Source organism: Cololabis saira, chromosome 22 (assembly GCF_033807715.1).
Source record: "Cololabis saira isolate AMF1-May2022 chromosome 22, fColSai1.1, whole genome shotgun sequence".
In the NCBI taxonomy this organism is placed as follows: domain Eukaryota; kingdom Metazoa; phylum Chordata; class Actinopteri; order Beloniformes; family Belonidae; genus Cololabis; species Cololabis saira.
The window spans coordinates 29,250,721-29,274,872 of NC_084608.1; the positions used below are offsets into that span (position 1 = coordinate 29,250,721).

The 24,152-nt window shown below is 43.2% G+C and overlaps 1 protein-coding gene across 1 annotated transcript; it reads right to left on the minus strand.

Moving 5' to 3' along the window:
* Positions 1–918: 918 nt before the first annotated feature.
* ptchd1 (patched domain containing 1) lies at positions 919–22,146 on the minus strand. The gene is made up of 4 exons (XM_061713431.1): positions 21,783–22,146; positions 13,592–14,306; positions 4,418–5,118; positions 919–2,432 (listed from the first exon to the last, which is right to left on the minus strand). Exons 1-4 carry the CDS (start codon positions 22,128–22,130, stop codon positions 1,332–1,334), a joined length of 2,865 nt encoding a protein of 954 aa, XP_061569415.1. The 5' UTR covers positions 22,131–22,146; the 3' UTR covers positions 919–1,331.
* Positions 22,147–24,152: the final 2,006 nt, after the last annotated feature.

The window sequence follows — 24,152 nt, forward strand, 5'->3', positions numbered from 1 at the left end:
TATCTCCCCGCAACGACTTCATATCACGCTGCATTTGCTGCATGTCAAAAGTACGAGGTCAAATTCTTTTGCATTTCATTTGTTACGACAGCACATCCCCCAAAGCAGTTGCACATTTGACCGAGAGCTGGGTTGAGAGATTTCTGTGGGGCATCACATAATGTTCACGTTTCAAACGAATCATCAACAGAACTCGGAGAGATAGCTGACCGACCCCTCCTGCCCCCTCCCTGAGGGCACAAACCCCATCATGAACCGTGACTGGCTCTTTTATCTAATCTAAAAAGAAATGATCTGATGATGCTGTGAATGTTGTCAAATTAGTGATGAATGGTAATCTCTCTCCTGCAGCTCTTAAACCTCACAAAGTGCGTAAATCTTTTAAGAAAGACAACACCCTTCCGGCATTTGTTCTCATTTTTCTTCTCATTTTTCTGTGTTCAAGATATTTTGGGCTATAGTGTTGAGGCAGTGGGAGTCGTGGGTGTGAGGACGAAAATGTAGGGGGACGGCTGTTATAGGAAAATGCTGCATCCTCCCTGCTTGTTCTCTGCATCAATGCTACACACACATTCAGGCTTCATCTGCAAAAAACAAGCTTCATCTATCCAAACAGGTGACATGCTCCTTTCCAACGGGGTTATGTTGTAAATCTGTATTTGTTTCTGCAGCAATTCAGATTGTCTATAATTTTCTGAAGACAGATTGAAGGCAGGGAAGAATGGGCGGATTTACATGTTTGAATGGACAGTAAAGCACTTTAAAGGAAAGGTTTTCATTTCAAAATGTGGATAGATCTTCCGCCTATTATATTCCCACATAGAAACCACAAAGCCATGGAGAGACGTTCCCTTATTGAGACTTTATTTATCCAGCATTAAAGTAGAAATATGCAAGTCATACAGATGAGTGCCTCGCGTCACGTTAGCTGAATCGTGTGTGCAGGTAGCAGTGGGCAAACAAGGAGACCGGATCTAAAGCAAGTTTCAGAGGTGATCATTCCCCTGCCAAGACATCCAAGCTGAATCTCAACTTGTGATTGTTTAGAAAAAAAAAAAAAACCCTCATTCACATGCTGTACAGCACTGGCAACAAGGAGGTAACCATGGATACACTGCATTATAGACCTGACTTTTCTCTTCCTGTGTTTATTAGCATCGTACTCTGCTCTCTCTTAGCCCGCTACTCGTATTTCTATCGTCACAGAAGTATCAGCAATTCTCCTCAACAGATGTTTGGACCACAATGAGCCGAATCCCAGGGCTCATGCAGATAGTCACCATGGTAACGGAGGAGACAAAAACAGAAAAGAAGAAAAAGGAAACAGTTGCTCAAACGGTGGTGATCTGGTCGACCACTCTGGTGCTGTCGTTCATTTCCACACACTCCACCTCCTGCCTCTGGCCGTCGGCGCCGGGCCGGTGGCCCCGGCTCTTGGAGGGGGGCAGGAAGGTGAGCAGGGTGGGCAGGAAGGCCAGCGTGTGCAGGGCCGAGCAGCTGGCGGTGAGGGTGAGGCAGCGGAACATTGTGCGCGTGAGGTTGGAGCGTACGGAGCTGACAGGCACCAGGGCGGCGCTGTAGCAGATGAGCGTCTGCAGAGAGGGGACGCCGTGTCTCTCCAGCGCCACTCGAACCCAGCGAGTCCTGCTCTCGCCCCGGCCGGAGGCGAATCCGCAGAGGAGGGGGCCGCTGCAGTCCGCCGAGTGGCCCAGAGCGGAGATCAGACACAACACGGACATGCAGTCCAACTCGACGCCCCACAGGGTCATGAAGCCCAGCACCCCGAACTGCACGGAGAGCAGGGTGAGGCCCATCCACATGGACACCAGCGGCTCCACCACGGCCAGGGAGGACAGCCCCAGCAGGAAGAGCACCGCCAGCAGTGAGTGTCTGAGGGGGGAGCTGACCGCCGCCGCGTAGCGGTCCAAGTACACAAAGGACGGGTTAAAAATCAAAAAGCGAACGCGAGACGTGAGCGACAGGCGCCGCAGCGTGTCCAGCAGCACCGACATCTCCTCGCGCTTGTTCTCCGTGGTTTTGGCCACCAGGAAGATGCGGGAAGCCGCCACGTCCGGCTCCTCGCCCTGGCCGCGCTCGGCAAATATGATGTCGTCAGAGAAGTGGGCGAACTGCGGCTCTCGGAGGAAAGAGTGGCGCAGCGTGCGGGTGAAGTTCTCCCGGGGCTGGCTGGTGGACTGGTTGCGGTCGGAGAGGTAGGTCAGGTACGCCTCCAGCCAGCTGATCCTCTGGAAGCCTTTGGCGTATTCCAGCAGGTCCCGCTGCACAGAGGCGTTCCAGTAGGGGGCGCTTTCGTAGATGTAGAATCCAATCACCGGCGAGTACGAGCTAAAGTAACGCTGCTGGGCACGCGTGTACAGTACTGTTGCTGTATCCATGGCAACCAGTGCGCTGGGGTCAGATCCCTGGGTAACCTGTTAATAACAGGAAGAAATGTGTTACACGTACAGTCACAAAATCATGGAAAAGGTTCAACAAATATGTTGGACTTTACAGAAATAAATTGGAAAATTGCTAAATGAATGGTTTGACTGTAACAGTTTAGTTACAGTTTTCAACTTAAATGATGGGAAAAACTTTTGTCATCATTGAAAGGCACAACATTTTAATTAGGGGTGTCAAATTAGCGCGTTAATTGCGATTAATTAATTACAGGCATATTTAGCGCGTTATGTTTTTTAATCACTTAATCTATTTTTTACTTTACTTTACTTTTTCTGTTTGCAAGTTGCCTTTATTTGAAATCTGTGTTTACATTTTCTAAAACACCCCAACGGCACCATTGATAAAGGTAGAGTGATACGTGTTCTTTGTAGAAAGGACTTTGCTTTCCACCAAAGCAGCTCAAGTTTAGCCACTAAACGCAAAGCACGTCTGCAACCGAGAGGCTGGCGAATGTTCTTTCAAATTAAAGGAAAACACCTCAAGTTGAGGGCTTCTCTCAGCAATTTTTAGGTGAGATTAAAAAAGAGATTAATTAGATTAATTAATTACAGATCTTAATTAATTAATCGCAAAAAGATAAGTTAAATTGAGAAGACAAAAGATACAGAAATAGAAAGGGTGTTTGAAACAAAATTTTTAGGTGTCATCATGGACCATAAATTAAATTGGAAGATGCATATTAATCATGTCAAATCTAAATTAGCTAAATCGATAGCCATATTATACAAGGTAAAAGATATGTTGAACCAGCGTGCTTTATATATTTTATATATTTTGTATTGTACTATGTTTATTCCCTACATTACATACTGTTTAGAAATATGGGGGAGTGCATATTTTACCCATACTAAACCGATCTTTATTCTTCAAAAAAGAGCGGTAAGGATTATCACAAAATCAAATTATAGAGAACCATCAAATGAATTATTTATTAAATTAAGGGCATTTAAATTCATGGATTTGGTGGAATACAAAATAGCATTGATAATGTACAAAGTGTTCAACAGATTGTTACCTAGTAAAATTGTAAGCATGTTTAAAATAAGGGTAAGTAGATATGAGCTTCGAGGGAAACATATGATTGAAAAACCAAAGTCTAGGACTAAGATTAAACATCAATGTATTACTGTAAGGGGTGTAAATATATGGAATGCACTTGATGAAAAATTGAAGATGTGCCAGTCGATTCATGCATTCAAACGTTTGTTTAAGTTTAATGTGTTTGAAAAATATGAGGGATCCAGTAGATGATACTATTACGGAATTATGTTCGGGATTGTGTAAACAATATGATTTTTTTGTATGATGTTTTGTTTGTTGCAATCTGAATAAGTTGATCATGTGAGAAGGATAGGCGTAAATAAGCAATAGCTTCAGCCTATTGCTTTTCGGTTAGGTCTCTTTATTATGTGAACTAATGCTTTCTGTTGGTGTCTAAATTCTGAATGACCTGGCCGAAATAAATATATGCTCATTCATTCATTCATTCATTCATTCATTCATTCATTCATTCAAAAAAATCAGGGATACAAATTTTTAAAATAATTACAGGCATATTTAGCGCGTTATGTTTTTTAATCGCTTAATCTATTTTTTAATATCTAACTATACTTTTTCTATTGCCTTTATTTTGAAATCCGTGTTTGTGCTGTAGGCTTCTTGTGCTTGATTGGCTGTGGGTGGAAAACAATGATCAATCACACCATGAAGTGGACATTGATTGGCTGTCACTGTGTTTGGGTGTGTTTAGCAACGCTGGTAGACTCCCATTGTAACTGGACAGGCATCGGGGGGGGGGGCAAAAAGATGTTTAATCGCTTGACAGCACTAATTTTAATATTTCTATCTACAGTTTCTGGAGTTTCCATAAACTTAAGACGTTTAGTTCCTCACTTTAATGCTGTTAAAATGTTCATATCGCTGTGTTGTTTTGTTGTGTCTCTCAATGCCTCACCTGCAGGAAGCCCATCAAGCCGAAGGAGATGTAAACCAGGTACAGCAGAACCACAAAGGGCTTCACATACGTGTTTGTAATCCAGTCTCCATAGCAACGCCTCACACACCCCAGTAAAAGGTGTGAGTCCTGAGGATGAGGCTCCATGCCTCCCGAGGGATGAGTGTGAGGGTGAGGGTGGGGATGTGCGTGCGTGGAGTTGGCGACGTGTTCATGTATGCCGGCGTTGTTCACCATGTGCGTGTGAGTTAGGTTCGTATTCAGAACGTGCGTGTGGCCAACGCCGTGCGTGGGGTTGGTGGTCTGGGTTTCGTCCTGGTAACGAGTGTACATGAGACACCGGTACCAAGCGGGTTTGGAGTCCAGCCGGTCCTGCTTGGGCACTCGCCGGCAGAAGCAGCCGTGTCTGTAGCCCGTCTCTAAGTAGCCTGTGAACACCAGACAGGAACTGTAGAAGGACAGCATGTAAACATAGCTGATGGTGACGGCGAGCGCAGCGGTGCGGCAGAAGAGGCGCACGGCCTCCATGTTGGTGAGCGGCGAGGCGGCCAGGCCCAGCGTCATCAGGTGGAGCATGGTGGAGCCGGAGAAGCGCAGCATGACGTCCTCGAAGACGCTGGCCACGCGCTCCTTCACGTGCTGGTCCTCCCGCGTTCGTCTCCATGACGACAGCATCTCGAAGGAGCCGAAGAGCCCGTGACCTGATGTAAAACCAGAGGGAGAACACTTGAAACCAAAACATAACTTGGTTTTCAGGTCTTTTTTGTACCCTTCTACCAATGCTTTATACTTTAAAGGGGACCTATTATGGCATCTAATACCTATTTTAAACAGGCCTTGAATGTCTTAAAAACAAGCTTTTGATTGTTTTTGCTAAATAAATTAGAAATTCAGCCTCTGAACCATGTCTTTATCTTCCCATTCTCTAACCTCATTATCTATGCAGGATTCTGAGTGGGCGGGGCTATGATAATGAGGCTCTGTGCTGATTGGCTGCCTGAATGACGCGATACACCGCTACGAAAAAATGGCAGAAGCTCCGGCCGGCGGAGTTAGTTGTGGGCGTGGTTTCACGCATCGCTCCCGTCTTTACGTAATGACGGGAGCAGAATCTTATTGGCTCGTAGAAGCCACATCACACTGGACGGCTCATCCGGGCGGTTGTACAGACACTGCAGAATTTGGTTGCTTTCCTCCTTCTCTGAGTTGGCAGGCTGAGGGGAGACCACTTTATATATGTTAAAGCAAGAAAAAAACATGTTTTTCATAATAGGTCCCCTTTAAGTAGGATTTATTTTCATATAAACTAGATTTGTTCCAATATCAATACCAGTAAGGCTGCAACCAACGACAATTCTGTTAGTCACTGACTATTGAAACGGTGAGTCGACTAAACGGATTATTAGTCTGAGTGTGGCTCCGTCTAATTTCTGGTAAAGCTAAGCTATAGTTCCTGATCACGTAGCGGACGCGTACTTCAATGAAACGTCACAGGCCGTGTTCTTCTTTCAAAAGTTTACTGAAAAACCTTTCTTTCAATTACAAAAACAAAAACTGTCCAATTATTTAATACGACAAATAATATTCTCGCGCAAGCACGGTCAAAAGTAGTGTGCTCTCTCGGTTCCATAGCTTCACAAAAACCACAATACACGTACATCACGTGATATATATACGTAACCAATGAGAAAGCTGCAGTGTATTAATATTAAGCAAGCACCTTGCGAACTGATATCAAACTGCGTATTACTCAAAATACACTTAAATCAAATATTACAAAATCTAAATTATTAATCACTGTGTTTATATGTACAAATGGCTCCAACAATTAGATTATTATCAGATTAGGGTTAGGGTTAGTAATATAAATTATTATATGGCTCTTATTTAAATCTCAGCGTTTAAATTTTACATGATGTCATTTAAATGATGTGCTTATTAAAAATAAAAGACAATGAAGATCATTCAAAAATACATTTTTAATGAGCTTTGCAGCATTCGCTGTGGTCTTGCATCGCTATATTGTTTACCTGGCGCTGTACTCTATTGCACATGTGCAACTTTCAGCAGAGATAAGAAGGAGAAAGATGACTCACTTTGTTGAAATTTTCTTTATGTTAACAATAGTCGACAATTACATTTGTTGGGGACTATTTATCGATTTTTTAAGACAGCGTTGACTAATTGTTGCAATATCAGTATCAGAAGTACTCGCTGATACCGCTGGAAAGAAGGGCATGCACCTTTGAATACTGTGTCATTTTTATAAACAGAATCCCAATTCTTCTTGGTTCCCCCCAAAAGTTTATACAATTTGGTCTTGCAACTTCCTGTTTTGAGTCACAAGGCGTAAATGCAGCATATGAGATGTTGGATTTAGGATTAGCATTATATTGACAATATGTATGACAATATGATGTTTTCATTTCATTTCATTTTCATTTTATTCTTTATTTCATTCAAAAAACAAAACAATTTAATACAAACACAAATACAAATGTTCCTAACTTATGAATGAAAAGGGAGCAGAAAGAAGAAGAATCTTATCTGATCTGCCCCTTTCACAAATAACATAAATTAATAATTAAAAAACAAAAAACTCAGTGAATAAAAACAACTAAAATAAAATTAAAATAACATTAAATAAAATTACCACCGCCTACGGGTATGTCAATCAAACTCAACATTTTTCGTTATATTTCCCTAACATACAGGTTTTAATTGTTCTTTTAAATGTAATGTTTGATTTGGATTCTTTGTTTTCTTTGTTCAGATTGTTCCATAAATTGATTCCTTTCACAGAAACACAACGTTCCATCAATTTTGTCCTGCATCTTGGTTTTATAAAAATCTCTGTTCCTTTTAAGTTATACTTGCTTTTTCTTTTTTCAAATCTTTTCTGAATGTTGATTGGTAGTTTTTTTATGAGCTTTAAACATAATTTGCAGAATACTATAGTCTACTAGTTCATGAAATTTCAACAAATTTAACTGAAGGAATAATGTTTTTTTAGGCTGGCTCAATATTCAAGGCTGTGGTTTCAACAACAAATGTTGCTTAAAATAACACAGACAGCCTTCAAGGAGCCATTTGGTGAAAAAGTACAAGTCAGAGGGAAACTCAAATGAAACGCAGTAGCAGACTCAGGAGTAAGCTTTTCAGAAATGAGAGAAAGAAAGGCTGAGGCCCAGAGCAATGGTGGAACGGTTGGATGTTGGATTTCAGAAACATCGAAAACATGCAGGACAGCAGAACTCGTGGAAATGAACACCCCCGGCTGGGCGATAACTCCTTTGAATTTGGACGCCAAGCAGTTACTTCCTTTCTGTGGGGCATCTTTCCATGTATTTAAGACATACACACCCTGATTTTATTGTACATTTCCTTTGTTGGATGCATTTTTGGGAAAATAAAAAAGAAAAGGTGGTGCCAGAAGCAAGTGGAAACGAGGCGTTGAGGACAAGTGTTGAGATGTGGGCTGTAGCAACAAAAATGGGTTTTAGGTCTTCATTTGGCTGACATTGAAAGGCATTTTTCGACGTGATCTGAGGCTAGAGTGTTTAAATCTGCTAAATAGGCGAGACCGAGCACACTTAGAGTTTTATGAACCAATAAAAAAAAAGAAATGAAAAGAAAAATCAATTCTTAACCAAAGATGTAGCCAATATAGACACTTTAAAATCTACGTTTAATGCTACAAAACACACGTCTTAGATAATGGACAGTAATAAAGTGAGAAAGACGTGTGAAACAGGTTTAAATATTGCTGCTAATCATTATCCATCCATCATCCATCCGCTTCTTTCTATTCTTGGTCACGGGGGCTTCCTGGAGCCTATCCTCGCTGTCTGCAGGTGAAAGGCAGAGCTACATCCTGGACAGTCAGTCTACTGCATAGCGCTAATCATTATTCATTTTCAATTAATATTTTATTTTCTATCTGCGAAAATACTAAAAATGACCGATGTAGCTGTGTCTGTCCAAAACTGTCCAAAAGCCAAAAAGCCATCTGCTGACTTTCCAGGAGGTGCACCAGATGGTTTACACCCGTCTGTGAACAATGGCACCCCTGATGAGTGGATGAGAGCGGCTGATCTGCACCACCCTGAGTCCATTCTGCCGCTTTTTCAAGTCACAAAAAGGTTTGCATGAAACTGTTCTTCTGTTTGATTGTGAGGGGAAGTGATGTTTACCGTGATCACTTCCTCCCCTTATGTTCCAGTCAGTCACATCACCTCACGCCTCCTCCAACCTGTCTCTGTCTGCCCTGCTGGATCCACTTCCTGTCTTCCAACTACACTTTAACTCCCATTTCTGCTGAGACGGCTCTTATCTCAGCCAGCGCCGGCGGCAGTTTTATTTCAGAGAGCCTCGTGGAGCTATGTCCCTGTGTTTTTTGTTCCTTTTCAACTTAATCTAAGCTTCTCCTCAGCAACAACGTTTTTTGTATTCTCTTCGGCCCTTCCTTTTATCTTATCTCCGTCCAAACAATAAACCAGGATGCAAAGTTAATTCAAGAATGAATAAATCCCAAATGAAAACACAAGAGTGATGCAACTTCATTGCAGATTTTATGCATGACGCATACGTTGAAAGAGGTAATAAAATTTTACAGCTTCAGTACGGAGGCTTGTTGTATTGATATGAAAATAGATTTTATTTCCTTTTTTATTACTTTAGGGAATACAGATCGTATGTATACACACACACACACACACACACACACACACACACACACACACACACACACACACACACACACACACACACACACACACACACACACACACACACACACACACACACACACACACACTAACTAAAGACTGCAATATCTCCAGGCACATTCAATTGAAATCTAATTGGGGACGGGGGTTTTGGTCCCCAAAGGCAAAGGCGTCCCCAAATAACTGGTGTGTGTGCTGATGAAATTCCCCAATGTGGACTTAAGTAAGTGCACACACACACACACACACACACACACACACACACACACACACACACACACACACACACACACACACACACACATACACATACATACAGCATCAATGTCCAGTTTACATCATGTTTTTTTTCTTTTTTTATGTTTTTGATTGGGACTAAATAAGGACAAATATCAACAAAATGGAGAAACATATCTGAAGACAGTGTAATTTGAGAAGATATGTGACTTTATACATTACAAAGGTGTTTAAACCCCAACTAAAACAAATCTCAGCTCAGGTAATGAAGATCAAAAAAGTTTGAGAGTTCACACAACTTTATACCACCACATCTAAAACACTTACTTAAAATAATCTAAAATAATAGATAAATATAGAACACTAATATAAATTATCTTCATATAAAACTGTCTAAATTATGCAACGTTCCTCCTGTAGCTGTCCTCAATCGTGAGTGACCACATTTATTTTCTTCTCTTCTTTGTTCATTTTCTTTGTTTTGTTCGTTCGTTTCGTTTTATTAGTATCTTTTTGTTTCTGAAGTCTGCCTTTTGTTGAAAAGCATAGGCAAAATAACCCAAGAGGCTTCAGCCTATACCTTTTTGGTCAAAAAAAAAAAAAGGAAATGTGTACATATATATAATATATATATATATATATATATATACATATATATATATATATATATATATACCTGTGTGTGTATACATATACAGTGTGTATATGCAAACATCTTAAAATGTAAATGACCAAAACAAAATAAAATAAACTAAACTAAAACTAAACTTACAGTAGTTAAGCCAGGAACGGTAAGGAATTGGTCTGACATGTTTCCCTAAAAGGCATTAAACTGACTTGGCTACTTGGGTTTTGATTTTGTTTTTTCTTTTCTTTTTGATGTTTAAATTTTAGGTTTGGTATTGGGTTTTTTCAGTTTTCTATAAGTCTCCATTGTGCACCTGCAACTGCATTCACTGTTATTTACCATCATTATGCTGCACACAAAGGCCTGCTGAATGTTGCCCCGTTTTACCGTGTTAGTTCCTAATTCCAGGTCTTTCCCAGCAGATTGTATTAGTTGTGCCGCCTGCAGCTTTTTACCGCTCCGTTTATGCCATTAGTTGAATTTCTGTCATATGAGTTTAATTAATGGCTGAGTGATTCTACACAGTTTGAACCCAGAACACTTTTTGTCACATTTAGTAAGTGTGGCCTCACCATCTGTCAACTGCAGATCTCGTAAATACTCAGCAGAAAGAAACAAAGAAACTTCATGTGGCCTGGGTCCATAAACCGGAAACAGACAGGATGGGGGAAGCCTGACCCCCAAAATGATTTCACATATTGCTCCGGCCAATAACCGTCAAAAGGGAGCTCCACGCCTATTCTCATGCACATGAAGTGGGTGAAGGGGCTGAGCTCATCAGACATGTTTTCTCTAAAATATCAAAAGACATGATTTCACACAGAAATGAAATGTGACGCAAGTCAACAAGCTTAACTTCCATCACATTACGCGACCCACTCATGAAAATATAGTCACGCACCACCTCGAGCCCACGTACTGACAAAGCCTGGAAGTGCATTTAGATCCTGCCCTGTGGACACATCCACGGCTGCCAAGGCTGCCAGGGCTGCAGCCAAGAGCAGGTCAAGAGTTCAAGTAGTCGCCAGGACAAACCATTACGGGGTTGAATAGAGGAAGATTTTTTTCATTAAATTAAAAGTCTATCCACATGTAGTGGAGAAAAGTTGAGGAAAAAAACATATTCATATAGTTATAATATTGAGTCATTTACAACAATATTTAGGTAAAGTTTTTGAAATAGAAATTATGAACTAGTTGCCACCTTAAAAAATCTGAAATTGGAATCAGCCTGGTGCATCTCTGTAAATTCTAGGAATGGGCAATATTTTACCGTTCACGATATAGGCTACCGTCAAAAAAATGCCCCACGGTAGGAATTTGTCATCTGGCGGTAGAAACAATAACTTCCCGTTGATGACATTTTTGTGTAAAGCTGATTTATGGTTCTGCGTTAAATCAACGCACAACGTACGTGGAAGGAAGGAAGGAAGGAAGGAAGGAAGGAAGGAAGGAAGGAAGGAAGGAAGGAAGGAAGGAAGAAAGAAAGAAAGAAAGAAAGAAAGAAAGAAAGAAAGAAAGAAAGAAAGAAAGAAAGAAAGAAAGAAAGAAAGAAAGAAAGAAAGAAAGAAAGAAAGAAAGAAAGAAAGAAAGAAAGAAAGAAAGAAAGAAAGAAAGAAAGAAAAATTCCCGTTGATACGTGTTTGTGTAACAAACATGGCGGATCTGAGTCATTACAGTTTTGCAGTACAGGTGTACTAATTTAAGTGGTTTTTATTAATTAAATTGAATTGGTGTAGTTTAGTAGCATTTAGTATCTTTTAGAGCAGTGATTTGGGGGCTTCAAAGACTGAATGTGGTGACAGATTTATAGTTACAAAGGTGGAGTTGAATTGGTATTTTTTTTATCGTCATTTTTATCGTTATCAGGATAAATGCCAGAAATTATCATGATACATTTTTTAGCCCATACTGCCCATCCCTGTAAATTCCCTCCAAGTATCTTCATCAAACAACGAAGGTCTAATGGAAACTGCACTGCCAGGTATCAGCGTTGGAACCAGCAAAGCCTTCTGCCCCTCGACCTAAACAAACTAACCAATCAATCATTCGTGTAACTGTTTGTTCTAGATTCAAGATAAGGAGCTACAACTTGATGAACCTGTGTTGGCGCCGTTGCTTTGGCTCTGCATTCTGCCTCTAGTCTGAAATTGTGCATCCCTTGTTGTATCCCTTGTTCTGTCCCCCTTCCCCTCAGTAAGTGCATGCCCTACCACCTGTCAGTCATTTTGATGATCTGTCCACTTTGAAATAGCATTCAGCCCAAGGCGGGCGTCTGCACCACCCATCACGACATCACGACACTGAAAGAGCAGCTGTGAAAACGGACAGAACATGCTATTAAAGCAGTTGGCACTGTTGATCACGGCGCCCACTTGCGATGGATTAGCACCAATGCTTTTTGATTTCTCCTTGCTTTTATTCGTCGTTCGTGTTACTGACAGTCACATGTGTTCAACTATGATAACTTACCATGTAGGGCTGCAACTAACGACTATTTTAATAGTCGACTAGTCACCGACTATTGAAACGATTAGTCGACTAATCGGATAATTAGTAATTTTTTTCTTAAATCTAGTATAAGGTTGCTTTAATTATGTGGCAAATGATAATAAACACGAGAATGATGGATACGTCAATGAAAAGTAGATATTTCATTCAACTTTGCTGCTGTTCATACAAGAAGAAAATAAAATGTCCTATCTAAAAATAAAATGTCCTATCTAAAACCAAGGACAAGCACAGTGATCAGTCGGTATAGACATAAATCCATAAATAAATAAACCTCTGTCCATTATTTTTCATTTTTTAAGGACAGGCAATTGTGTTATATAAAAAATAAATTATAAAAAAAATAAATAAATAAAACGTCTTGTATTTTTTCTCCATCAAGATGGTGAAATGGGTTCTGGATGGCAGGACGTACTCTGGGTTGAACTGGTTTTATCATTTGTTGAAACCCGTCAGCATCAACCAGGAGAGCTGCTCATATCACAGATCAGCTGCAGTATTGGCTCAGTGAGGGCAGTCGCCTGTTGCGGGGTACACGTCTGCTTCTTTTGCAGAAAGGGGTCCATGGTGGCTCTTTTTCAGTCTGCGTGCATTTAATTTAAAATAGGCTAATTTTGTCAGGCACAGTCAGGCATAACGTTAAAGCTCTCCTTTAAAGCCAAAATAGGCTTAATATCTTACCTAGGCGAGTCCGTTTCATTCAACTGTCCGACGTGCTTTCTCTTCAAATGCTCGTGCATTACTGACTTGCTCCCGTGATAAGCATGCTTTGCAAACCTTGCAAGTAATCTTTTTTTTCGCCGTATCCAGGCTAAAATGCTCCCAAACTTTTGAAGTTTTGTTACATGCAGCTGCTGTACAGGACGCCGTCATTGTTGTTTAACCGCTACCCGCTCGGCTGAGACGCAGAGATTGTATTGAAGTGAGATGCCTCACTCCATTGGAAAAACATGTCTGGCGACAATTGTGATGATCGATTATTGTCGACAACGTCGACAAATCGTTGCAGCCCTATTACCATGATGAAATACATTTAATATTGCATGAAAAACTTCAAAAACGTTGACCTACCGAGCATGACGAAGGGGATTCCCAGGTATGTGGAGTTGTAGGTGGCCCTGGTCAGGTTGAGTATTCCAGCAGCAGTGAGGCCCGACAGGGTGACGGACAGCAGAGCCAGCAGTCCCAACCAGGGTTTGGACCTCACACAGTCCCTCATGGAGCAGCAGAGGACGGTCAGCACCCCGCACACTCCCAGGCTGGCCAACAGCGGGTGTCGTGCCAGCACCGAGGAGAACTGGAAGTCTGTCCTCAGAGAAGACGAGGTGGACGGGTAGAGCCCCAACTTCGGGTTCAACGCCGCAAACTGGTGCAGCTCGGCGCAGAAGGCCTTTTCCCATTGGCTGGCCACCTGGTCCATCAGGCCACCGTGGGCTTGGAGGTAGTAGGTGAGCTGCAAGGCCCTGGCAGAACGGACCCCCTCCCCCTTGGCTCCCGTCCCCTGAGCTCGCACCGCCCCGCCGGGGCCCCAGCCCTGCACGCCGCCCAGCTGGTGCCCGATGTACGCCAGCCGCCCGTCCGCCAGCTGGGTGATGGGGTACCACAGGGCCGGGATGGAGCGGTTGGAGGCGCGAGCCAACTGGATCTCCTCCATGGCGCGGATGATGTCGTCGATGATGCAAATGTTTTTATCATCGGGGAGGCAGAGGTAGGAGAAGGAGTAGTTGAAGCCGTTGAAGGCCGCGGCCGGGACCGTCACCTGCATCTGGTACAGCCGCCTGTGGAGCTGCGAGGAGACAAAACAAAGGAAGGATGGGTGTATTCCCTGAGCTGCATGGAGGTTAAATAGCTTTAAAGTGCGAACCGCTCAGTGGCCTCCTTAGTTTTAGTGGTGTGAATAACAGGGAGAGATGTGTGGGGGGCTGTTTGAATGTGTTACTCAACGGGATAACAGTAGTTGTGTCAGTGTCCTCCTCCGTTTCCATGGCAAGAGGACAGCAGTGACAGTATCCACATTGGTGGTTCCTAGGCAACAGGCCTGATGCCAGTCTCTGCCACAGCGAACATGGACAGAGCTGGCTCTGAGAGATGCGTCTGCTTGAAAGAGGAAGAGTGTTTGTAGTAATATCTACTGAAACTGCTTTTGTTTTACCTAATAAAGACCTAAAATATACCGTCTTTATTTTTTAGTTTGTAGTTGAATTAAAACAAAAATAATGCTCTAATCACACATATTGGATGGAAGGACTTGTTTTGTTCTTATTGGTGCTCTAAACGAGAACATAATCTGCTCATATGCATGGTGCTGCGGAAAACAACAAAGATGCAGGTATTTAAGAGAGGCAGGCAAACTCCTCTATCGATTCAAAGGATTTTTAACCTGTAAATAACAGGAAATAACATCTCACCACTCATTATTGAGAACCGCTTAAACCCTTACGAGGATCAGGGGGTCTAATCACAGTTTTGTCAAGCCTCTCCCATGACTGTGTAGGAGACTTCATTGGGCCCACTCTTCCGTATAACGTTGCTTCCGTTTACTGAGGGCGTTCATTAATGCACAGCTCTCTCTAGATCCTCCATCACCTTTATTATCTTGGTTATCAGTTGTTCTGATGTAGATTTTTGTCTTTGGGATAATCCTGTCATTCCATGACAAAGGTCCCATGTCTTGTGCTAAGATCAGCTGAGTTTTAGCCACCAAGTACTCACATCACACTTTTAAATACTTTATTCCAGACTTGACTGCAATGTACCTAGATCCTGTGGGTACAAAAACATGGCTCACCATTATCCCACCATGTTTGACAGCTGACATCAGCACATCACCTACTGTGTTTGGTTTTCACCAAACATGGCACTGTGCACTATGGATAAACATCTCTCATTTTGGTACTATATTTTGTTCCTGAACTACTTAGATTAAATCAGATGCAACTCTGCAATACAAGTTCTTTTGCGGTCTTTTTTTAGAAAGAAGAATTATTTATGGTTCAGTCCTTTTCAAACTGTATTGGTATGAACTTTAACATTTAACACAACCAAGCTACGATCTGTACAGTCTAATATGTAACAGCTATTTTTTTTTTTCAATTCATGTGAACATAGCACAGTCAGTGCTACAGTGCAACAAATCTGCTGGGACATCTACTCCTGGAAACAAAGCCCACTATCTTGAATATTTTCCAGATAAGATTAATGTTTTTCTCAAATAACGAACTGACTGGAAATCATGTGGAAATTGCCTCGTACCTGATGGGCAGCAAAAGTTCCTTCTCTAAGATGACTCCTGATATCTTTCATCATCTGTATTTACTATTTACCATTGACGGTAGCAAAACAAACATTTCAATTCATCTTCCGTCAACCATGAACATATCAACCAATGTCCGTGTCAACCTCTCTGTCAGATGCTGAGGTACGTCTTTGATTCTGTCATTAGGTGAACGAAGGTCAGCGAAATCATCACTTTTCATCTTCTGAGAGCCAAAAACATGTGTATCCAAATCTGTGCTAATCCATCAAACGCAGCCCTGCAGGTCACTTAAGACCCCAGTGATGGATTGCAACTGTCAACTGCAAAAAAAAAAGAAAAGAGAAGAAAAAAATAGCATCTATCATGAATTTCTGCACATTAGTTTTCTTTCCTTTGTTGCATAACTAAACCATTTGATTTGCTGGTGCCACAATGCATTAGCAGGGATAATAAAAACAGCTGCCACTTACCCTGACTATTCATAGTGACTATTATTTACAGAGACAGAACGTTTCCATTTAAATAAATAGCTGCTGATTTATGTAGATTTATGGACTAATGAAAGCTCAAATACGTCGTTACCGTCCTCTCAGTGGGTGTGGCTCATCACAGCGTTACTGAAAGTGAAAGTCTAATGTATTTTTCTCCCCCGACCACCCCTGACATCACTCCCTCTGTTGACGCAGCTTACTGCATGCAACAAGTTCAGACCCGTTCTCAAAGGGATGTTCAAAGGATTGTGGGGAAATGTTAGAACTCACGCAGTGAATCCTGGCTGAGAGCAAGCGAAGGCACGGAAAGAGAACAATCACGGACTCTTGAGCCTTGCAGATATTATCAGACTGTGTAACAGAGGATTTATCACTCCACATCACTCTCTTTTATGCCCCAGCCTGTCTGTTTCTTGCAGGAAATGATGCAGAGCCCTGAACGAAGCTGTTTCTATCTGTAGCAATCCTCTAAGGACAAACACGGTGTTCTTTATATATGTAAATTAGGTCACAATGATGATTTTTGACGAAAAAAACAGCCTACATACCTTTTTGTTTCAGGTTTATTAGTCTGTAAATCATGTAGTTGATGCTCAACAGGTGTCAATCTTATACTCAACACCCCAATCATTGAGAAGTTAGAGGTGCTTTGCCTTGCTACTTAGAAAGATGAGGAGGATGCTATGCACCAGTCTACAGATACTGTCCTGTCAAACACAAGTTGGTATTCAAAGCTGCACCCTACAGCTGATTAGCTTGGCTAGCCATCTTAATTATCTTCCTCAGTGATAGAAAGAATTTGACTTTGATTTCCAGGAGAAGGCAGAAAAGCCACTCTGGATGCCATTAGAGAGACAAACAACCAGTCAGAGGAGAGACAGTGCTAAAACCAGACTACAACCAACAAAAGACATCCAAAAGGGCATGCAGAGGAGGAGGAACACACCTGAATGACTGTTTCCAGTAATAAAAAATCTTAGTGATCCCTGGTATTATTAGCAAATCTGCAGCCACCTCGGTGGTTTTTATTACTGGTTCTGAGACACTCCTGTATGAGTCATTGTACAAAAAGGACTGCAGCTTCAGTATGTCACAATATAATTTAAAGCACAAGGAGCTATAGGCTACATATTACTGTGCAAAAGTCTTTGGCAGCTTTAAAGAAATACTGTAATGCAACAACACCCTTTTCCCCTTAAAACAGCATCAATTTTACAGGGTGGACATAAGGGATTTTGTAGGATCGTAGTCAGTTGTGTATACCATCAATTAAACCAAGCAGATGCTAATGACCATCAATAAAACAAGCAGTAATGACCATCAATAAAGCAAGCAGGTGCAAATGACCATGAATTTGTGTGTTGAAACATAGTCTTTAACTGACACAGAAACATTTGTGCAGGAGACTTGAAACTGGCTGAGGAAGAGCCAAACTCTGCTACCAAGATGACGCTGTGGAAGACGGCAACAGGACACAAGGTCCTACTGTTATACTGCATCAGTGGGGACTCCCTCGGGACAACCAGACGGGGCTGTTGAGATGAGATGATCAAGTTTTTTGGGAGAAGCACAAGTCAACCTATGGTCAAAGTGTAGCAATGGTAGTGGCTCTTTAAAAGAGCCATCATCGTCCCTGTGCCGAAGAATGTCTGACTACCGCCCTGACGGCCCCATCTCATGAAGAGCTTCGAGAGACTGGTCAGGGGCACATATGTGCCTTGCTCCCTTACTGTTCCCTTACTGGCCAATCTGATCCACAGATGACACTATCTCCCAGGTACTGCACACCAGCCTCACCCTCCTGCACAAGCACACAGGGGACTTTGTAAGACTGCTGCTCGTTGACTTTGGTTCAGCTTTCAACACTTTAGTCCTCCACACCACGCTGCCCAACCTGCGGCTGAACTCCCCCCTGTGGGCCTGGATCCTGGACTCAGAACTCCGGTGGTCCGGGTGGGAATGCACACCTCCAGCCCCTGCACCCCCAAAACCGAATCCCCACAGGGCTGCGTCCTAAGCCCCCTGCTCTTTTCCCTCTATACTCATGACCATGGAGTGCTCCACCACCATACAGTGGTTACCATTGGATTAAGGTTTTTTCTCCCACTAGGGGAGTTTTTTTACCTGCCATTGTTTATGTAATAATTACTCGGGGGTCATGTTCTGGGTCACTGGAAAGTGCCTAGAGACACTTTCTATTGTGTATGTCCTTTCCTTTTTGAGCCTTGCGGCCCATAGAGCCGGTGTTTATCTCCGGTTTCTGTAGCACAAACGAACAGGTGGTAACCACCTCCAGGATAGGACGCTAGTCTATCGCTGGATACTTCCCCTAGCAAAGCTAGGTACCCATTTATACACCTGGGTGAAGTGAGGAAAGGTGAGAGTAAAGCATATTTCCCAAGGATGCACAAAGTGACGCCAGTGCCAGGGTTCAAACCCACGACCTTCAGATCTTGAGCCCGAAGCCCCAACCACTAGGCCACTCTGCACTTTCTATTGTAATAGACGCTATATAAATAAAATTGAATTGAATAGTAAAGTTTGCGGACGACACTGTGGTGGTTGGTTGTTAGCAACAATGATGAACGGCCATATAGAAGGAGAAGCTGGCATAGTAGTAAAAACAACTTCTGGCTGAACAATGATAAAACCAAAGAGATGATTGTGGACTATAGGAGGAGACAGCAGAGAATTACACCCCTCTGAGGAGTAATGGGATTCTGGTGGAGTGTCAGTTTTAAGTACCTGGGAGTGCACATCACCAGGGATCTACAGTATCTTGGACTCCACACATACACATAAAATAAGGCAAGGAAGTGCCTTTTTCACCTCGGACAACTGAGGGAGTTCAGAGTCTCTCATAAAATCATGAGCATGTCCTCCACTGGAGTGGTGGAGAGTGTTTTGACTGGTAACATCAACTGTTGTTGATTGTTATGGGTACAGCTCCTGACTGGAGGTCAGCAGAGCGTACAACACTCCCCACCCTCCAGATATCTTCATGAGGAGGACTGCAGCCAGAGCGAACAGGATCACGAGACGCCCTCATCATCCTAAGGCTAATCAAGGTGAAGAGAGACTCAGGAGGAGCTTCTTCCCTCAGGCTGTCTGGACTGTGAACTCTGGCCTGTGGCGAAACCGGCACAGTGATACACCTCTGCTGCTCCTTGCACATATGAACTCTACCTCATAAATGATGACATTTTAACACCAAGCTGCTCTTCGAATCATGTCCGACTGCATTTCACTGCCTTTCTTGTCAGTACATGTGACAAATACACAAACAACTTCAACTTCCACTTATGCCCCTTTTCCATCAGTGCCATCAGCTCAGACCTAACAGAAACCAGTGGTACTCAGGCACACCTAGGATGTAAACCTCAGATGTGGAAACAAGGCCAAGTGACTCATGCAGAAAAACGACAGCAGCTGCCCTACATTGTAAATTTCAAATATTTGACTATGACAGAGGGAGGTTTGCTCAACCGGAGAGCTGGAGAGTGTTACAATGATGCACGTAGCTAACAGTGAAACAAGGTGGGGAATCCTTACAAGTTTAGAGCTGAACTTCTGCAAATGGAGGTGAGGATGTGGTCAGGATTAAAGGTGTCTTCAATCGTGAGAAGGCAGATACCAACATAGAGAAATGTGTCAGACTGGGCTCAAATTACTTGCACACCAGGGTAAGGACTGCAATGTCATTGGGATCAATTTTCAGCTTAAGAAAAGACAAAAAAAGTCCTGGAGGTGATTGTACGACCTTCACAAGGCCCTGTTCTCAACATATAAGGGGATATCATGAAGAAACAGAAGGATCTGAGGCAGCCTATCCACAGGATTTATTCTTAGTTCTCCAAGATGTTTGGAACAACCTGCCAACTGAGTTCCCTCAAAAACTAAAGAGCTGATGGAGAAGGAGAAGGGTTTTCACAACAAATATTAATTTGATTCATATTTGTCATCTGTTCCCTAACTTTGCATGTTGTGCTGCACCATTTGCTATCTCAGTTATAATCAGGCAGTCATCCCAAATCCTTTCAATGAATTAAATTAAACAAAGCTGACATTTATAGTTTGTCTTTCATTTCACTTGAAAACTTGTTGTTTATCCCAAAGTAGATAAATTAACAGAAGTAATTTCAGTCAGTCTAGTGTTGGTTAGAGTCTGTTCTGTACTTTCAATCTATTTTTAGGTTTGAAAGATCTGTGTGTTCGTTTGTCTGGCGCACCATAAGAAAACCAGTGAACAGAATCAAAGTTATTACAAGCTTTATTATATCATGCACCATGTTTTCCTGCCGGAGGTACACTTTTTTCAAACCACAATGGGAGAGAGAAAATGCACCCAGTGGTCATCGAACCAGCCGTATTTATACTAAAAAGGGAGGTGTTCTTTACGTTATAGGTGCAGATATTGAACCATATCTGTGGGGGGAAAGAAACCTAAACATGTCACACTTTCAGCCATATATATATATATATATATATATATATATATATATATATATATATATATATATATATATATATATATATATATATATATATATATATATATCCTGCTGATTGTTTCTTACTTGAGATGCTAACTCAGCAAATACCTAAGTTCACTAAAACTTTGAGAAAAACCGGATGGAACCTGTTTTAAAACATCTGTTTCTCTTCTTTGTCTTCACCTAAAGAAGAACTCAAACTAAACAATCTAGTCCAACAAACCAGGATGTGTTCCTGCATTGAGAGTAACCACCAGTGTAGAATCTTATAGAAAAACCCTTCAAACCTTTAAACAATTTCATAAAATCCTAACAGGTTCTTGTTTGATTTTAAAATAATTTGGGATCATTATACTTTTTAATAAGCTTCCCCTGATTTCATTATAACTTGTAGTTGATTCATCAGTGAAAAACCTGATGCCTGCTGACTCCAACTTAGTTCTGAGTGTGTGTGTCCTACCTGCAGGATGGTGTCCAGGTGAGTGTGTGTGTGTCCTACCTGCAGGATGGTGTCCAGGTGAGTCTATGCGTGCTATACCTGCATTATGGTGACCAGGTGAGTCTGTGTGTGTTCTACCTGCAGGATGGTGACCAGGTGAGTGTGTGTGTGTCCTACCTGCAGGATGGTGTCCAGGTGAGTCTATGCGTGCTATACCTGCATTATGGTGACCAGGTGAGTCTGTGTGTGTTCTACCTGCAGGATGGTGACCAGGTGAGTGTGTGTGCGTCCTACCTGCAGGATGGAGTGTGTTTGTGTCCTACCTGCAGGATGGTGTCTAGGTGAGTCTGTGTGTGTCCTACCTGCAGGATGAGTCTGTATGTGTCGTACCTGCAGGATGGTGTCCAGGTGAGTCTGTGTGTGTCCTACCTGCAGGATGGTGTCCAGGTGAGTGTGTGTGTGTCCTACCTGCAGGATGGTGCCCAGGTCTGTGTGTGTCCTACCTGCAGGGTGGTGTCCAGGTGAGTCTCTGTGTGTGTCCTACCTGCAGGATGGTGTCCAGGTGAGTGTGTGTGTGTCCTACCTGCAGGATGGTGTCCAGGTGAGTCGTCTCCAGCACGCTGCCCTTGCGGGCGGTGATGATGACGCGGCCGTAGCGGCGCGGCGTCTGCAGGTCGGAGTAGAGCGCATGCTTGGAGCGGTTGACGGGGAACAGGCTGTCCACCAGGTTGCCCTCGATCTTGGCCAGGCTGTGCTTGGGCGCCAGCAGGCTCTCCACGTCCTCCTCCACGCGGTAGCGGCTGAAGCTGGCGCCCAGCAGGACGGACAGCAGCACGGGCGCGGACGCGAAGAACACCGGGTGTCCGGCCACGAAGCGGCCGAGCGCACGGAAGCAGGTCCGCAGGCCGGCGTGGAGCACCTGGCGCAGCATCCTAGCGGCTCCAGCCTCTCCCAGCGACCACAGCAGAGCCCCGGAGCTGCTGGGCATCAGGGGCCGCCGGGCGCACCAGCGGGGCCCGGAGCGGAGGCTGGGGATGGGGATGGAGAGGCGGCGCAGCGCGGCGCGGCACGGCGCGGCGCGGGCGCGGGCGCGCCCCCCACCTGGAGGAGGAGAGTCCCACCCTCCTCCAGCCACGTTTACACTCCAAGTGTCTCAAACTAACAACCCCGGCACTTTGGGAAACACTGGAGCTTACATGCCGGAGCCTGGCGGCGGGGTCTGGTCCGCGGAGGACGGAGAAGAGAGGATGCCCTCCCGGCCGAGCGCGCGTCCTGCTCCGCCCTGCATCACCGAGTCACCAGCAACCTGCTGGTGGTCGCGGTAGGTGGGTGGGGGTGTGTGTGTGTGTGTGTGTGGTGTGTGGGTGTGTGTGTGTGTGTGTGTGTGTGTGTGTGGGTGGGGGTTGCAGTATGGGTGATGCCGGCGGAGCCGTGACAGAGCTCAGCCGGACCGGGGCTCCCTCTGCGGCAGAAAGCCGCTCATCTCCCCGGAGGAGAGCCGCTCCATGATGCTGCTGACCGGGGACCGTCTCTGTCTCTGTCCGTTTCTCTGCTGTTTCTCTGCCGTTTCTCTGCTCACAAGCCGCGTATTTCCCTCCTCCTGCCCTACCTCTCTCTCTCTCCTCCGCTCCGATTCAGAGACAAACGCAGAAGCCAAGAAAAGATCTCCAGGAATCCTGCGATCTGGACACGATCGGCGACGACGACAGTGTGCAGAAAAAACACTCCGAGAATAAACGCGCATCCACAGCTCGTGTCGACAGGTTTCAGCCACTGAACGCTTTGGGGAAATATTTCAAATTCAGTGGTGAAAAACTCAATTATACTTGTTTTTCTTATTAAAATATAATACATTAGGCAGGCACAGCCTCAAATTAACACACAACTTTTTTTCTTTCTTTCAAAGGTATTTTTATTAATGAAAAGTCAAGAATAAAACATTAACTTTACAGGAGGAAGATTTTTTTTTCCCCCTTACCAGTCCCCACCCAGACCACAACACACCTCGTTGCCCAAACATGGACAAACAGCTGACCATAAGAAATAAACACAGCATTATGAATATATAAGAATCATAGCAAAATTACAGAAAAATGAATGAGTTAGAAAATAAATAAATAATTAAGTAGATTTAAATAAATGAGTAAATTACAACACAACTTTTTAGGATACCATAATTGAACAAAAATTAAGAAAAACATAATAACTTAATTATATTTTTAACAAATAAAAATACTAAAATAAAAGGAAAAATCTATATTAATACCCATAATTCCTTGTAGATACCCTGCTGCAGCAATAACTTGAAGTAGTTGCTTCCAGTATGTTTATGCCTTTCACGTCATTTTAGAGGAATTTTGGCACTTTTTTTTATAAATCTATTTTCAACATTTTTGAGGATTCACTTATCTAAGTTTTCTTTATGACGCCCCTGCAAGTAACTCCTGATCCTTTTTTCTCTTTACTTTTCATGTTTTCATTATGTCAAACATCAGCTTCCTTGTTGCTGAAATGTGCTATGCAACTTGCCTGGCCTTGCCTTGCCTTATCCACACCCCATTCCCCGTTCACATGACAACAATAGCATCATCATCCGTTGACCTGGACATCAAGGGCTGGTGAACTGAATTGTGGGTGAATATTGGTCCTGTCAGAGGTTCAACTGTTCAGGCATCAACTGAAGCGTCAGCCAACCAAATTGTAGCCACGCAGCTCGCCGGTGGATTCGTCCACGGAGCAGGACTGTCGGAGCGTCCGGTTTACTTGTGTACTGAACAAGAAGACATTTGTCTGGTATGACCAAACCACGTCAGAAAGGTTAAGCGTTGTTGCTACGCTCCCAAGTTTCTGCCACAGCATATCTGTTGGGTTGAAGTCTGGACTTTCACTATGAATTAAGATTATTTACTGTGTTAATAATCTCTCTCACTGTAGAATGATGAACTCCCAACCT